This window comes from Halichoerus grypus, chromosome 12 (assembly GCF_964656455.1).
Source record: "Halichoerus grypus chromosome 12, mHalGry1.hap1.1, whole genome shotgun sequence".
NCBI lineage: Eukaryota > Metazoa > Chordata > Mammalia > Carnivora > Phocidae > Halichoerus > Halichoerus grypus.
In genome coordinates, this window is record NC_135723.1 from 93,001,911 (window position 1) to 93,019,515 (window position 17,605).

General features: G+C 46.2%; 1 protein-coding gene across 6 annotated transcripts in view; it reads right to left on the reverse strand.

The window, feature by feature from the left end:
• DENND2A (DENN domain containing 2A) overlaps positions 1-17,605 on the reverse strand; it is a 101,179-nt gene that overhangs the window by 39,432 nt on the left and 44,142 nt on the right. For 5 of the 6 annotated variants that reach the window (XM_036111321.2, XM_078059645.1, XM_036111319.2 and 2 more), the window contains exons 4-8: positions 16,883-17,010; positions 15,144-15,265; positions 6,166-6,366; positions 1,240-1,333; positions 444-494 (exon numbers count right to left, since the gene is read on the reverse strand). In XM_036111321.2, the coding sequence (XP_035967214.2) occupies positions 444-494; positions 1,240-1,333; positions 6,166-6,366; positions 15,144-15,265; positions 16,883-17,010 (596 nt within the window). The remainder of the gene's footprint in view (positions 1-443; positions 495-1,239; positions 1,334-6,165; positions 6,367-15,143; positions 15,266-16,882; positions 17,011-17,605) is intronic. The other variant, XM_036111320.2, reaches the window with a different exon arrangement.

Genomic DNA, 17,605 nt, shown 5'->3' on the forward strand with positions numbered 1-17,605 from the left:
CAGAGACCAATTATTTCAGTGACTTGACAGATGAGGAATTAGAGGCCCTGAGATCTTAAGTGATTTCCTTCTGGTCCTATAGCAATTTTCACAGGAGTGGGACAAGAGCCCAGGTGTCTGGAACCCCAGACCAGCTGCGCTGTACATCCCAGGTGTGGAAAACACCTATAACGGAAAGGCACGGCAACGGGGCCACTGTAGACGTAGCCACCCTGCATCTCTGCAGCCACAGACTCAGTGACCGAACAGGCCCATGCCGGTCATGCTCAGGACTGACCGGCCCCCACGCATCCCGTGGGTCCCCCATCCCCTCAGACGTTCACGCCTTGCCCAACAAGCTCGTGCAAGGACGCTCTGTCCCGTCCCTCACATTAAGCAGGAAGGGCCATCTTGGTAGCTCCCCGGCCCCTGCCTGTGCCGTGCACGGCAGCTGGTCTTCTCACCTTTCAGCTTCTCTTCCGTGTCACTGTCAGACTCACTGTTCTCATCTGTCACTAGACAGAAAAACAAACAAACAACAAATTAAAAATGGCAATAGGAGGAAAGTTGCTCATGTGAGTTTTTCTAATAAGAAAACTTTTTTTTTTAATATTTTTTTTTTTTTTAAAGATTTTTATTTATTTGACAGAGAGAGCACAAGCAGAGGGAGAGAGAGGGAGAAGCAGGCTCCCTGCTGAGCAAGGAGCCCGATGTGGGACTCGATCCCAGGACCCTGGGATCATGATCTGGGCCAAAGGCAGCCGCTTAACCGACTGAGCCACCCAGGCGTCCCCTAATAAGAAAACTTTTTGTACGAAGTGACACAAATCCAAGATTTCTACTTCAGAGGGTCTATTTTCTTTCTGGTGATTTAAATGTAATGGACAAACTAGGTCTTCGTCCAACTAAATATAATTTCCAAATTAATGTGGCTCTAGTTCAGATGGTACCTATATCCGGTAATACAGCAGAGACCGCTCCTTGTATGCATGGGAAGCAAAGAAGGCAGCTCCCAGGGTGAGCCAGAGCCCACAGCGCTGGGCTGGCCTGATGGACAGTGAAACAGGACCAGAGGATGCACCACCAGGCTGAGCTCATTCCTGGCTCTTCGCTGTCCCGCAGTCCCAAGGACAACAGGAGGTATTTACAAAGCACCACCTTGTTCTCCTCTCTGGTGAGCCAACCCCAAACAACAGGAAGCCTCTTTTAGGAAGACTCTTGTTTTCACATAGGTGGGGGAGGTGGGACGGTGGACGGTACCTTTTCCCGAGCCGCTCTCCGTGGACTGGGAGAGCCTCTTCACGCGTTTCTTCCCTCTCCGGGCCTCATAAATGGCATTGATTCGCAACACCAGCTGCCAGACGCAGGGAGAAGAAAAGGCAGTGTTAGCAGCTGGGATTCCTCTACTGCTCGTTCTCTTCTGGGACGATCGAAGGCCCGGGGAAGGAGGGAGGAGCCGGTTCCCACTGGTCCACTGGCATCTTTCAACTACTCTTTTCTACCAGACAGGAACATGACTTTCAAGAACACTAAAGGAGGCTGCCAGCCTCACTGATGTGTGAACGGGTGATGTCTAAATACACTAACGCAGGCAGCCGGGACACAGGGAGACAATTTCATTGGCTAATTGTGTGACGGCTGCTCCCCCTTCGATGCCTCCATGTCACTGTGGCTTGGGGACAGCCTTTGCCTCCCCACCCTGGGGAAAAAAAAAAAACCAGAAAAGGAAGAGACAGCAAAAATAAAAAGCCTCCCAGGCAGGGCCCCTTTTGTAGGAACCGTGCCAAAGACCGTCTGAGCGGCACTGGGCGGCAAGGGGGCAGGGATTACGGTGGATTTCGAGTTCTAGGTTGGGGCTGCATGGTGGTGCTCTGCACCCAGCAGACGCAGCACACCCCCCTTCTTGCAGGGGAGCGCTCATCCACACTCATGGAGGCCTTTGGTGATCTCTCCTACTGCTCAGCAGACACCACTACTCAGCAGGACATTTTCCACACTGACTCTAGCAGACCCATCTGGCCACGGAAACCCCGGTCACTTCCCACCGAAACCCCGGGTCACTACCCACCAGGCCTTACAGCACCGCCTGCAAATTTCAAGAGTGGAAGCTCCCTGGGCCCCACCTGATTGCGAGAAAGGGAAGTCTACCCATGCATAGTCAAGGCAAGCCAATGATTTTAATTTAATTAATTAATTAATTAAAGTTTATTTTCTTTAGTAATTTCTACACCCAACGTGAGGCTCAAAACCATGACCCCGAGATCAAGAGCCACATGCTCCTCCTAGTGAGCCCCCCAACAGGTGATTTTAAGGGGAGCTGTGTTTAAATAAAATCTTAAAAAAACAGTGGGGGGCGCCTGGGTGGCTCAGTCATTGGGCATCTGCCTTCGGCTCAGTTCGTGATCCCAGGGTCCTGGGTTCGAGCCACGCATCCGGCTCCCTGCTCAGCGGGGAGCCTGCTTCTCCCTCTCCCACTCTCCCTGCTTGTGTTCCCTCTTTCACTATCTCTCTCTGTCAAATAAATAAATAAAATCTTTAAAAAAATAAAGGGGAGCTGTGTTTGAAAGCTGCCTTAAAAAGTTTTATATTCTTTTTGGCATTGGAAGAACTGGAGAGAGGATGTGTTATAGTAAACTGGGTGATGGGCACGCAGGCGGGTGCGGTGGGTTAGCTGGTGCCACTCCCTGCCTCTGCCCTCCACTTCTCTGTCCCACTCCCTGAAGTAGCTCACCAGCTCCTCCCCACAAGCCAGAGCGCCGGACCGCCAGTGGAGGAAGGTGGCTCATCCTCCACGTCTCCTTGTGGTGGGCCTGGGCCCTGGTCCTCCTGCTCTGCAACTGGTAAGACACTGCCCTGCCATATCGTTGGACACCCACACACTCTGGGTCCTGACGGGTGGCCCAGCCCTGGCCTTGCCAGCTCTCTTTGTGAATTCCTCGTCCCCAACACTGTGCTGGCTTTGCCTTATCTGAACGATCTCTGCCTTCACCACCAAACCCCTCCCGTGCGGCAGTTATTTATATTTGTTCTTACGAACCAGCCATTTCCTTGAGAGCTCATAGCCCTGAACTGGCTCTCTTTTCTTTTTACACACGTCCTAACCATTGGAGTATTAATGCTAACCCCATTCCCACGGAAGAAGACAATGCATAAATGAGATGCTGGTATTATTCACAATAGCCAGGAAGTGAAAACATCCAAATGTCGATTAAAGGATGAATGGGTAAGCACAATGTGGTACGTACATACAGTGGCACATTATTTAGCCTTCAAAAGGAAGGGAATTTGGACACATGCTAAAGCATAAATGTTCTGCTAAGAGAAATAAGTCAGTCACAAACAGACAAATATTATATGATTTCATTTATATGAGGTACCTGGAATAGGCAAATTCAAAGAGACAGAAAATAGAATGATGGTTGCCAGAGGCTGGGGAGGAGGGCGGAATGGGGAGTTAGGGTTTAACGGGGTGCAGAGTTTCCGTTTAGGGAGATGAAGAGTTTTATAGATGGATGCTGGTGATGGTTGTATAACAGTGTAAATGTACTTAATGCTACTGAACTGTGCACTTAAAAATGGTTAAAATGGCAATTTTTATGTTGTATATATTTACCACAATTTAAAAATATATAAATAAACAAATGAGTTAACTAGGTCAAATTGTGGTTTTTTTGCGGGGTGGGGGGAGGATTTTTAAACCCATTCAGCCTCCTCTCACCCAATATCCAAAATTAACTAGAAAGAAGACAGCTACAATACAGTTAACATCCTTCCACTTATTAAAATATAGTGAACACTAGAATGTAAGCTCCATGCAGGTGGGGATCTTTGTCACTTCTGTTCGTTGCTGTAAGAGTACCTGTATGGGCTGGGACAGCGCCTGGCACCTGGTAGGGACTCAACAAGTATTTGTTGATAGTGAATTTGTTGGATGAACACTAAGCATCCCCTATGTACAAGGGGTTTTGCTAGAAGCTGTGAGGGGTAAAAAGATATATGGAGCATGGCATCCATTCTCAGGAAGTTTATAAGCTAATTGCAAGGACCAAGATGCATTCATAGCTATCATACAAGATAATTCATGAGTGCTGTGTGAGTAGTACAAATGACATGACAGAGAAGGTTCTTCTCACTGTAAATCAGGTCATGGAATAAGTGGAAGCCATGTACACTTCAGTCAATAAATCTCTGTTCCTTTTTATTTAAAAGATTTTTCCCAGAGAGAAAAACTTTAAACATGCTCTCACATAATTATACTTTAACAGGAGTTAAGTTTTGTTGTTTTAAACGTGTTCTGTACTAGGGGGCACCTGGATGGCTCAGGCGGTTAAGTGTCGATTCTTTTTTTTTTTTTTTTAAGATTTTATTTATTTTGACAGAGAGAGAGAGAGTGAGCCAGTGCACAAGCAGGGGGAGGGGCAGAGCCAGAGAGAGAAGCAGGCTCCCCACTGAGCAAGGAGCCCTATGTGGGACTTGATCTCAGGACCCTGGGATCACGACCTGAGCCGAAGGCAAACGCTTAACCGACTGAGCCACCCAGGTGTCCCTAAGTGTCGATTCTTGATTTCAGCTCAGGTCATGATCTCATGGTCATGGGATCTAGCCCCATGCTGGGCTCCACACTCAGCAGGGAGTCTGCTTGAGATTCTCCTTCTCCCTCTGCCCTTCTTCCCATGTGCTTTCTCTCTCTCAAATAAATAAATAAAAAAGAATCATGTACTCAAACCTAGAATTGTGTTAAAGCTCTTTTAACGCAACAGCTAATTCACCTGATCATCCCTGTTTACTTTGCTAAAACGATGGTGAGGTTGGCAGTATGTTAACAGCCAACTTTAAATTATCCCACAATTGAGGATTTTGACATTACAGATACCTAGGAATGTGCCAGAACAAGCAGAAGGGGAGTTAAGGGAGTGGCTAGAGACGCCACACTTTGGGGGCCCCTGGAGCAGCTACCACGATGGCACAGGACGGTGACTTTGCAGGACAGCCGAGGGGAGACATGGGAGTGAATCTGTGCTGAAAGAGACGGGGGTCCATGTGTTAGTGGAGCTCATTCAGCAAACATCAAATAATCAATATGCAGCCCGCTCCACACCCTGGGCCCCAGGCCGGAGGAGGCCGAACCTGGAGAGCCTGAAGGGGGAGGAGCCATGGCTCCTGTCCTAGCCCCTTTGTCTGCCCTTCATCAGCAAAACAAAGGAGGACATCTTTTCTCCTGTTCCAACTAAAACCCTGACCAGGCGGCAGGTTACAGGTCTTTTCTCAACCACCTGACCCTAGCCGCCCTTACTCTTCAGAAGGCACTCTGAGGCACAAGGTGACTTAACTTCATTTGAATGAGAAAGTTGGGGACGGGTGTGGTACGGGTGAAATTATAGCTCAAAATACTGACTAACCAAACTGTTAGGAGGAACCAGCTCGTAAACGTCCCATGACTTTCAGGTCAATGCATCACTTTGAGAAACAGATGAAACCTAACAGACAATATTCCCCTCTTGCCTCCATCCCCCAAAATGCTCCACACAAAGTCACACAATTTTCCAGGTTTTGTGACCCCTAAATCCCATCCATCCATCCATGTACTCTGAAATGAAGAATCCCTGCTCTAAAAGTTCCCGTCGGAAGTTGGTACCAAAGTGGCCACTGAAGAGGGACCAGCACAGCAGGGCTGGAACGGAGCAAAAGGGAATCCAATCAATAACAGACGCATTAGGATGCACATCTGCCCCTGGGCACGTTTGACCTTTCGGGTTGAAAAGAGCCAGGAAAGATGTATTTTTGACAAGCGCCGCCCCAGAGCACAGGCCCCACAGGGTACCGCCTCTGCAGCTGCTGTTGGCCCAAGTGTGAGTCACAGTGTGATGAACGGAGCTCTACTTTTTGAGGCCGGGAAGGAGGAGGAACTGGCCTTTTGAGGCCGGGCATTGGAAACATGGTCTGGGATCACGAGTATAGTGAGAGGTTAGGCTGGGAGAGGAATGGCTAAGGGGAAGGCTACAGGACCACAAGAATTATTATGACAAAGGCCCAGACAGCCCAGCCCCTGGCTCATGGTGTCTACCTGGTGATGAAGCAGGTAGAAGAGGCCCAGGATTCTGTTCTCTGCCCAGACTCCTCTGCAGCCTTCCTTTTGCAGGGAAGGGGGAGTGCAAATCTGCATACGAAGCTTGTTGCAAGCCTTACCTTGGGTATCTTTCTCTTCTTCCTGCCATTCTGTGGGTCTCCAAGGTTAAAGAAAGTGTCATCAGGGCTGCTGGGGGTGGAGGGGGGGCTGATTTTGGAAGGGGACCCATATCCATCCCGACTCAGCTTCCTGGTGTCCAGCAATTTGAAGTTCCTCCTCTCTGAATTTTGCCGGAAAAAAGCAGGTTTGGCCAATGACTGCTGGGAGGGGAAAGGAGAAAAGAAGAGTAAATACAAAGGGCCTAAGGGGGAGATAGCTGGGGGTGCCAGTGATACAGACCAGGAGATCGAGAGGGAAAGCTTGGTCTCTCTTCCCAGGGTATGCGGAGTTTGTCTCTGCTAAAGGATGCAGATCCAATCCTGTCTCTCTCCCTCTTTCTTTTTAAAGATTTTATTTATTTATTTGGGAGAGAGAGAGAGAGTGATTGAGAGAGCATGAGCAGGGTGGAGGGGCAGAGGGAGAGAGAGAAGCAGACTCCCCACTGAGCAGGCAGCCTGACGTGGGGCTCGATCCTAGGACCCTGGGATCATGACCTGAGCCAAAAGCAGACGCTTAACTGACTGAGCCACCCAGGCACCCCCAATCCAGTCTCTCTTTTTAGACAAGTGGGAATTCACTGGCTCAGTCCCTTATCTGTACAAATCAGGTGTTCTGAGAACCAAGACCCACTGTATTGGGAGGGAGAAAACCTAAGCAGAGCTTTGACTCTGCTGCTGATAAGCTGAGTACCTCTTGTACAAGGAGTTTCAATCCCTAAGGCTCAGTGTTTAATTTCTAAAAATGAGCTACTTTAAGATCAAAGGCAAACAGAAAACTGGTTAAAAAACAACAACAACAACAAAAAAAAAACCCCCCCAAACCCTGCAACTTATAGAACTTATTTTTCTAATACATACTATAAATTAATGAAGACAGACAAAAAAAAAGAGGAATGGAAAATTTATAGAAAAAGAAATACAATGACGCGTAGATATAGAAAAAGATTCTTAGCTTCACTCATGAGAGAAAATTAAAACTCCATCAAAGAGACATTTTTCACTCAAAGATTAGCAAAGATAAATTTGCTGGATTAGTGGAACTCACTGGATTAGTGACAGTGAGGGAAATAGTCCCTTTCACACTTTCATACAATGTTGGTAGGACTAGAAATTGGTACAGGTCTATGGAAGGCCATGGAGCAGTGTCAACAAAATTACAAACGCATACACCCTTTCACCCAGCAATTCCACCTGTAGGAATCTTAAAAAAATATATATATATATAAGTTTTTCTCATAACATGGACATTTTTCATACTTTAATATGCTAACTGCTTTTTTCTTTAGCATATTATTTTTTTAAGATTTTATTTATTTATTTGAGAGAAAGCACAAGCAGGGTGAGGGGCAGAGGGAGAGGGAGAATCAGACTCCTGGCCAAGCAGGGAACCTGACTCGGGACTTAATCCCAGGACTCTGGGATCATGACCTGAGCTGAAGGCAGATGCTTAACCGACTGAGCCACCCAGGCGCCCTCTTTAGTATATTATTTATGTTCTTTGCCCACTTACCTTTTGGAATCCCAGGGTTTTTCTTATTAATTTGAATGATCTCTTTATATAGAACAGATATGAACTATTTGTCAGTTTTGCTGCAGGTGTGTTTTCCCCATGGTATTTTTTTTTTTTTTGGATCATGTGAAATTTTTATATATGAAAATCTGTTCATCTTTTCTTGTGCGATTGATTTAATCTTGTCTCTCTAGAAAATCTACATCTTTTTAGAGGTTTAATACATACTTAATTCCATTTTCTTTTGGATTTTCTTAGTCTATTTTGAACATATTTTATTCATTAATCCATCAGTAATTTATTTTATTGTATGTTAGTCTAAAGTGATTTTTCCCCCCAAGCTAAGTTATCCCTATTCCATTTAATAAATGAGCCTTTTGCTATCAGTTTACAAGGCCACATCTATTACATCTTAAACTCTTATAGAATAGTCTTATTCTGTTCCACTGATTTCTCAATTCTTGTATAGTTCCGAATAGTATATAACAATAACTCCAGAACCTTTTCTTTTTAAAGATTTCTGGGAATAAAGACTCCTAGCCTTCCTAAGTGGCCTGCTCTGATGTTTGTATCATGAGTCTACAGGGAGCAATCAATTGCTTAGCACCACAAGCCCTAAGTAGAAAAAGCCAGTATGGGGACGCCTGGGTGGCTCAGTCGGCTGAGTGTCTGCCTTTGGCTCAGGTCACGATCCCAGGGTCCTGGGATTGAGTCCCACATTGGGCTCCTTGCTCAGCCGGGAGCCTGCTTCTCCCCCTGCTTGTGCTCTCTCTCTCTGACAAATAAATAAAATCTTAAAAAAAATTTAAAAAAGCCAGTATGGTTTGCTCACTATGGGCATCTTAATAATTAAACCAGCACAAAAAGAAGGAAAAATGACAATCTTTCTTATAGACCAAATTCCATCTGCAGTGAAATCCAAGGAATGGCCCCAATTCTTTCACTGCATTAGAATCACCTATCAAAATTCTTGGCAAAAAGCAGTTATCTGTTTTCATTAGACTTTTAGGTTGTGAGAGTGTTTGTTCAAAGATTTGACCTATGAAAAGGTCTGAGAAGAAAGAAAACAGATAGATATCAAAACATGGCACACAGCTCTCGAAAGGGTGTCCAGAGACCTGGTGGGGGCTGGGTTTGTGTGGGCTGCATCCCCTCCGTGGTGACACTGCCAGAGAACGGGGTCCTGGTGGTAGCCCCCAAATGTCCAGGGAGCTTTCATGAGGGGGTGGAATTTCAGTTGCTACTTAACTGGTAACAGAGGACCTACTGGGCTCTGGGGGTAGAGCGTTCTCAAGTAGACAGCACTATCTGAGAAGAGGCATGGAAGTGAGGAAGAGCAAATTAGCCCAGGGGGCGCCTGGGGGGCTCAGTCGGTTAAGTGTCTGCTTTTGGCTCTGGTAGTGATCCCAGGGTGCTGGGATCGAGTCCCGCATCGGGCTCCCTGCTCCACGGGGAGCCTGCTTCTCCCTCTGCCTGCCGTTCCCCCTGCTTGTGTCCTTTCACTCTCTGACAAGTAAATAAATAAAATCTTTAAAAAAAAAATTAGGGCGCCTGGGTGGCTCAGTTGGTTAAGCGACTGCCTTCGGCTCAGGTCATGATCCTGGAGTCCCTGGATCGAGTCCCGCATCGGGCTCCCTGCTCGGCGGGGAGTCTGCTTCTCCCTCTGACTCTCCCCCCTCTCATGTGCTTGCTCTCTCGCATTCTGTCTCTCTCAAATAAATAAATAAAAAATCTTTAAAAAAAAAAAAAAAATAAAAAAAAAAAAATAAAAAATAAAAAAAAAATTAGACCAGAGAGAGTGCTCATGGCTCAGAGTGAGTGTAGCGAAACAGATGGAGGAGATCATACAGCAACAATGGCATTGAACTGTCTGTGCAAGGCCTTTGCAAGTGAGGGTGTGACTCTTAGACTTAGCAGGGGGCAGCCAGCTTTTTCTGAAAGGCCAGACGGTAAATATTTTAGGCTTTGTCATAACTACTCAACTCCGCCACTGCATTGCAAAGGTGGCCATACACAATATGTACGTGAATGAGCGTGGCCATGTTCCAGAAAAACTTTATTTACACAACCAGTCACCCAGCAGTAGTTTGCCAAACCTGAACATAGTATTACAAGGAAAGATACTATAGGACCCTAGGGATGATTATGTCAGGCTGCGGCCCAGAGAGGAGTCCAGCTTTTGATCAGAAAGCCTCATGATGATAATATATGCCCATTCCCATTGTGTCTCTGTGCAACAACCTCTAGGAAGGGGCCTAACTTTGTTGCAGAGGCAAATAGAGTCTCCCTAATCTGATAAATATTGGATTCACGACGGACCCAGCAAAAGATCTGTGGTGTCCAAGAAAGAAAAGCAGACAAGAACTCTCTGTTGAAACTTCATGAGTTCTTTCAGGGAACCGAGTGGGATGGGCCCTGGCCAGGGGGCTTCCTGGCGGGGAGGAGAGGGAAACTACGTGCCTCCCTAGAGGGAGCTGACCTGGACTTAAGCCAGGGTTCACTCACCCTTCTCGTCTGAGAATGGTGGCTGATGGCTTAACTCCTTCCTGTCCTGCATTGTCTCTGTCTTATTGCCTCAGGAAACAGTGATGTAAGGAGACTAAAAGGGTCCTTGATACAAAATATCTCATCTCTTCCTTACCTCTCTCAACCTCATTCCTACTTTTTTTTTTTTTTTTTAAGATTTTATTTATTTATTTGACAGAGAGAGAGAGAGAGAAAGAGAGAGAGAGTGAGAGCAGGAACACAAGCAGGGGGAGTGGGAGAGGGAGAAGCAGGCTTCCCGCAGAGAAGGGAGCCCAATGCGGGGCTCGATCCTAGGACCCTGGGATCACGACCTGAGCCGAAGGCAGACGCCCAACGACTGAGCCACCCAGGCGCCCCCCTACTCTCTTTTATAGAGGCCTCCTCCAAGGACTCAGGTGTCATTCTCACAAGCATACACACATTTTTCATATACGTCCACAGGTACACATATTTCCATAAACACACATAGAAATACATAAGAAGGCATACGTGCACATTTCAACAATTGGGACATTATACTAATGTAAAGAAAAACATTACATTTAAACAATGAAATACCATACAGACAATAAAAATTGTTTTTAAAAAGAAATTAATGATGTGGGGAAATACTCAGGATAAATATAAAAGACTAGCAAAAGTATATATATATCATCCCAAGTCTTTTTTTTTTTTAAAGATTTTTTTTTTTTTAAAGATTTTATTTATTTGACAGAGAGAGACACAGCAAGAGATGGAACACAAGCAGGGGGAGTGGGAGAGGGAGAAGCAGGCCTCCCGCCGAGCAGGGAGCCCGATGCGGGGCTCGATCCCAGGACTATGGGATCATGACCTGAGCTGAAGGCAGATGCTTAATGACTGAGCCACCCAGGCACCCCAAAAGTCTTTTTTATGTACACACACACACACACACACATGCACACTAACAACTCATTATAGAAAAAAAAAATCCCCAATTTTGGATGAGTTTTATATTCTTCATTACACTTTTCAGTATTTAAAAAAACTTTTTTAAAAGATTTTGTTTATTTATTTGAGACAGAGAGAGTGAGCATGAGAAGGGGGTGTCAGAGGGAGAAGCAGACTCTCCACTGAGCAGAGAGCTGGACATGGGGCTCGATCCTGGGACTCCGGGATCATGACCTGAGCTGAAGGCAGATGCTTAACCAACTGAGCCACCCAGGCACCCCTAAAACACCTTTTGTGATGAGAATGCTGTGATAAGATGAAATAAGGTTATTTTTAAAAAGAACATACAATGAAAAGCCTAATTCTCTGTATTTACCAAACGCACAGAAATAGTACTTATGTTGCAGGTACTAGACTAAGTGGTTTATAAGTATGAATTATTTTTTTAAGATTTTATTTATTTATTTGACAGAGAGAGCACAAGCACTGGGAGGGGGAGAAGCAGACTCCCCGCTGAGCAGGGAGCCTGACGTGGGGCTCGATCCCAGGACCCTGGGATCATGCCCTGAGCCAAAGGCAGACACTTAACCAACTGAGCCAACCAGAAGTCCCTACAAATATGAATTAATCTTCAGAAGACCCCTAAGAGGAGAGTACTATAATTGTTTCTATTTTATCAACGACAAAGCTGACACGTGTAGATGAGATCAGTTGCCTGGCCACACAGTTAGCAAGTGGTCTAGGCAAGTTCTGAATGCAGGCAGTCAAGACTCTAGAACTTGCACACTTGACCAGATAACTGCCTCTCTGTAGCTACGGCTAAGTGATGTACGATTTTTTGGTGGGAGATGGTGTGGGTGGGCTCTCCAGGCAACCAGAGAATGCTAGTTAGTGATATGTTTTGTTCCCTAATGTCTTCCATGTCAGTACATAAGAAAGAAAATGCCTCAGGGCGCCTGGGTGGCTCAGTCGGTTAAGTGTCTGACTCTTGATCTCAGCTCAGGTCTTGATCTCAGTGTCGTGAGTTCAAGCCCCACATTGGGCTCTATGCTGGGCGTGGAACCCACTTAAAAAAAAAGTCTCGTGTTAGCCTAGATTTCCTTTATTATAAAAATTAGTTCCTACCACATTTACTGTGCTATTGTGTGGGAATGGTGGGTAACACAAAGCAAGGAAAGAAAATGGCCCCTTCTCAGGAGCTTGCATTGTGCGGCGGTTGAGCATTAGCATCTGCCCCCAACTGTACAACTGCTCCTTTCCGTCTGTCCAGCTGACCCTGACCTCTGTACTGGGACTGCGCACGATCTTATTAAATGAAAATCCCAAAAGATGTCATAGGATCTTTTGGAGGCTGGTAGAGGAGGTCTCCACAGAGGGACTGCTTCGGTAAAGTCTAAGGTCCCAGATGTAGCCCAGATGCGGCAGACGCTCCATGAATATTTGATGAGCTAAACAGAGGAAGTGGTGAAGTCTGCAGCTGTCCCCCAGAATGGGGGCACCAACCAGACACCCAGACGTGGGAGAGCAGAGGAACGAGCGTGGACACCGCGTCCTGCTGATGACTTGTGAAGGGCTGAAAGCAGCCTGCATGTATTGGTGGCAATCGGACATGCACCCTGGGCAAGCGGATTGTCCTTCTGCAGGATCGCTGCATCTGGACCTCAAGCTCTTCTTGACATGGTTACCTACTGTGGTTAGCTGTTCTGGTGACAGAGGACCGGGATTTGCTCTAGCTTGGCAGGAAGGGGAAGAAAAGGGCTGTTAAGTCCCTGTTCTTGGCCTTAGGGAGGAGCACCCAGCTCGGAGCGCACAGCTGCTGTGGGCAGATGTTGCTCATTGTTCCTAAGAGGCGAGCAGTGCCTTCCCAGCACGAAGGGGAGAGCAGGGGAGAGCCAGGTGGGACGCAAAGGGGCAGACCGAGTTGTGACAGCCTTCCTTCTGTTAAGCCAAGCTGATCCACTATGGGAAATGAAGGATTTCCTGAATGTTGAAGGCATCTGTAGCCAATGAAAACACATTTCAGAGGCAAGTAGGAACTGTCTGCTAATGATCTGTTGTGCTGGATTATTCATGAGAACACTCTTCCATAGGAAGAGCAAAATAGCAGTTAACTGGCTTTGGCAAGAATGACAGGAATTGGTTTGGTTAGGTGAGATCCACCCTTCATGATGGATTTTACCTTCAACTCTCTTCAGGAAGACTGGTGGCAGAAAGACTCTGTGTGTGAACACTGAGCACAAAAGGCATGCCTCTTGCGCAGACCCCCCACGCGCCAGCAAATGCTGTCCTCACCTGGGGCCCAGAGGGGAACGTGGCTTCCTTTCTTAGGCTGGAAATAGATCCTTGCAGTGGGATTTAAACTGATACTTGCAGCCTGGATTTGGCCTTCCTTTACTTAATTTCTTGAACAACTATACATTGTATAACAACTATGTATAGGGGACACAAAGAAACATATTATTGAGGAACTTGAGGAATTCATAATGTAGCTGGGGAGATGTTTTTAAGATACATTCTATGACTTAAATCAGATTTCAAATCATCAAAGTAAGAGATATCACAATGTGGTATACACAATTTGGTATAAAATGAACACTTCGGCCCACTGAGTAAGAGAGGAAGAAGTTCCAGGGGCTGGAATAGCCTAGAAGCTTCCTGAAGTGATTGATCTGGGTGCTAAAGGATGGGGAGAGAAAGGCAAGAACCAAGGGCAGACGTAGAAATGACCTAGCACAGGGGTGGGCAAAATACAACCTGTGGGCCGTATCTGGCCCACCATCTGTTTCTATATAGGCCACGACCTAAGAACAGTTTTTACATTTTTAAATGGTTGGAGGGACGCCTGAGTGGCTCAGTTGGTTAAGCATCTGCCTTCGGCTCAGGTCATGATCCCAGGCTCCTGGGATCGAACCCCATGTCGAGCTCCCTGCTCAGCGGGGAGTCTGCTTGTCCCTCTTCCTCTATCCCTCCGCCCTGCTCATACTCTCTCTCTCTCAAATAAACAAAATCTTTAAAACATTTTCAAATGATTAGAAAATAAGTAATATTTCATGATGTGAAAATTACACAAAATTCAAATTTTGGTGTCCATAAATAAAGTTTTATTGATACACGGCACATTCATTGGTTTGCATATTGTCTCACATTGTCTATGGCTGCTTTGCAGTACGATGGCAGCACTGAGTCGTTACAACAGAGATTCTCTAGTTACTTTCTGGTCCTTTAGAGGAAACGTTTGCCAATCCTGGGCCTCTAATATGAGAGGGGCAATTAATTGGCTCTTGCTGGAGGGGAGTTTTGAATGTAGGAAATGTAGGAAATTCCATAGTAATGGGTGCCCAGGGATCAGTTATGAAGGATTATTTAATGCCAAGCTAAGGAATATGAACTCAAGACTTGTAGGCAAAGCGTTGAAATTATCATGTACATGACTATAGTTATATTATCTCTATGTACATAGTACAAAATTCCAAAAGGTTCAAAAGGATATTCTGTAAAAAATGTCAGTTTTCTACCTTGACCTTGACTCAACTCCACAGATGTAGCCACTTACTCATTCTTAGGTTTCCGTACAAAGATAATCTTCTACATACACAAACATATATGAGTTGGCATATATGTGTATTTTTCTATTTAAAACCCCACAAATGGTAGCATGCTATAAAAGTACTGTTTCTGCACCAGAACTTTCAGTCTTATATTTTAGACTTTGTTTTAGGTCAGGACATTCTTCTTCATAGTTGTATAATATGGGTGTACTATCTTATTTACTCAGTTTGACCCAGAAGCTAAAATATTATTTTAGGATACTTGGTTGAGCAGAGGGGTTCCAGGAAAACTAGAGGCAGAAGAGCAGGCAGGCAGCTGATATGCACATCCAGGAGCCCAGCAGTGAGGGTGGCCTGGCATTCCAGCGTAACCCAGAACTCCAGGCTGCTCAGGGCCATCGTGCTGGGGACCCCTCTCCCCACACTGCTCCCCTGGGGACTCATACCTTGGAGGGTGTGTCAGGAATGGAAGAAGTGGGAGAACCAGGAAAGGTCAAGACACATTTCTTCCCCAGGCAGCGACCATGTAAGTCAACGTCCTCGTAAGGGTTTTCCTTCATTGGCGGATCTGTGGTCAGAGGAAACAAGTCAGGAACCGGGAACATTAAGGAAGTTTTCCTTATCAGATATCTACCCAACACCTTGGTCTCTCCTTGTGGGGATGTCTGATGTCTTGCTATCCATTCATCCCCTTCCTCTTGGACCCTGATTTTTACTGGGGTAACTTCCCATGTCCTCATTCTTAGATGTACAGAGTTAACTCCATTCTGAGTTGCAGTGCTTTAGCCAATCTGAGTATCCCCAGTCCCTGCCTCAGTGTCCAGTTCAGGGAAGGGCTCCTATCCCAAGCTTACGCCAATCAAGGCATGGCACTCCTGGGCTATGAAGGTGAACAAGGGACCTAAACTGGTCTCGTCAGAGTCAGAGTCACAGTGAACCCCAGGATTTTTGTTGGGTACAGGACACGGGCTCTCCTTCCCAACCAAAAGGTACAGATCCCAGGGAGCTGATGGCAGCCGTCATGGAGATCATGGGAAACCTGCTGGGCATGGAGCCAACCCAAGAGATAAGAAACGGGGAGAACAGGCCAGTTCTGGTCATATAAGCCAACAAACTCCCTTGTTATTTCAGCGGGGTCTTCTGTTCTCTGTCTCTGAGAGCTTCCCTGTCAGGTACACACTGAAGACCAGATCTCATACCCACTTCGGACTTGGGAAGCCTACTACTTTGGCAGCAACCCATCTCCACAACCTGGATACTATAATTCAGATCATCTATGGTGAAATTCATAGCTCAGCTAAATAAGCGCCCTTCTTCAGGTCTCATGTTTCCTCCCACCATGGAGTTTTTTCTCTGGTATTGGTGATTACATGCACATACGCATGTGTGTATATGCCCTACCTGCCCCTTGCATGTGGTCGCATATGGGTTTCTCCTTCTTACCAGCTCCTTTCTTCCCCGACTCACCACCTTCGACCCCAACAAGCAGATGCTGGGCTGAGTTCACACTTCAGTGAAACTGTGATGTTCCCTACAGAGTATTTAACTCACTAATTTAAATGCAAACAAACTCTGTGAATCTGAGCTCCACTTTAGAATTTAAAAGAATTAAGGCCAACATTATGTTTTAATAGTAGACATTCATTTGAGTTTGAATTTTGATGCCCTGTTACTGCCAGCCACACTCCTACAGATTCCGGGGGAGGGTGGTGGCCCGAGTTTTCCTTCATTCAGTAATCCTTACACTTTACTGAGCATCTGTGACACATGAGGTACTTTACATCCCATTCTCTCCCATCCCCCACCCTACCAGGTAGCTGTCATCATCCTTATTATACAGATGAGAGAATTGAAGTTCAGCGAAGTTCAGTCCCCAGCTCGTTATCATACAGCTAATAGAGCAGAGTCGAGATTCAATCACAGCCACCGAGACTCCATGTCTCCAGCGTGTCCCGCTGCATCGTGCTGCCCCCGCGGCTGTTCATCAGCAGCCTTTCCACTCCCCTTCTGGCCCCATGCTCTCACATGTCCCTCGTGGGTCCCCCTCCCACACCCTTCCCGGCTCTCTCATTCATCTGCGTACACGTCTTCAAGACTCTGTGTGTGTGTGTGTGTGTGTGCGCTTCAAGCACTCTCTCCCCTTTCTCACAAACTCATCCCCACACACTGCACGTGGGCCTCTTACCTAGAATGTCTTCATAGACGTTCTCCTCTGATAAAGTGCGTGTGAGCCCCAGCTTAGTCTGTGCATACCAGTCCACCCTGCTGTTCTCAGAGGAAGACTGCAGTAAGTCTTCAAACTCATAGGACTTTCTGGTTTGTACAAGATGGGAGAAAAACAAACAAGAACTCGAATCAAATTAGGCTGGTCCAGAGATTGTATACCAAACAATTTTCTTCCTGCAAAAATTTCTATTACTGAAATTAACTCTGTTTCTTGTAAGAAGGTATAAAAATCCTTAAATAAGAAGTGTGGCTTTTATTTGGAAGAATATTTATTATGTTATGCCGAGTAAAGGTAGCAAAGTATATATATATATAAAGTACAATCCCAACTTCGGAAGCAAGTATATACATAGAAAAGAAGAAGAAGGGAAGGAAGTGAAATATACAGCTACTATCTCAGGACGAATGGCTTGTGGCTTCTCTCCGCTTTCATTTTTCTGGACTTCTTAAATATTCTGCAATGTTTACAGAGCACACATTCATGATGGGAAAGGAGCAGCGATGGCCAGTTCAGAGTGGACCAGAGGCCTGGGCACCTCCCCACTTCTCTCACTTGAGTGGTTATTATCAGAACGAAACCCAGAGGCCAGCTGAGACACCCCAACCCCCCACCCCCACCCCTCAGAGATGGGTGCAAGTACTTCTCTGTCTGTGGCCCGGCTCACTCTCTGGCTATCGCCCC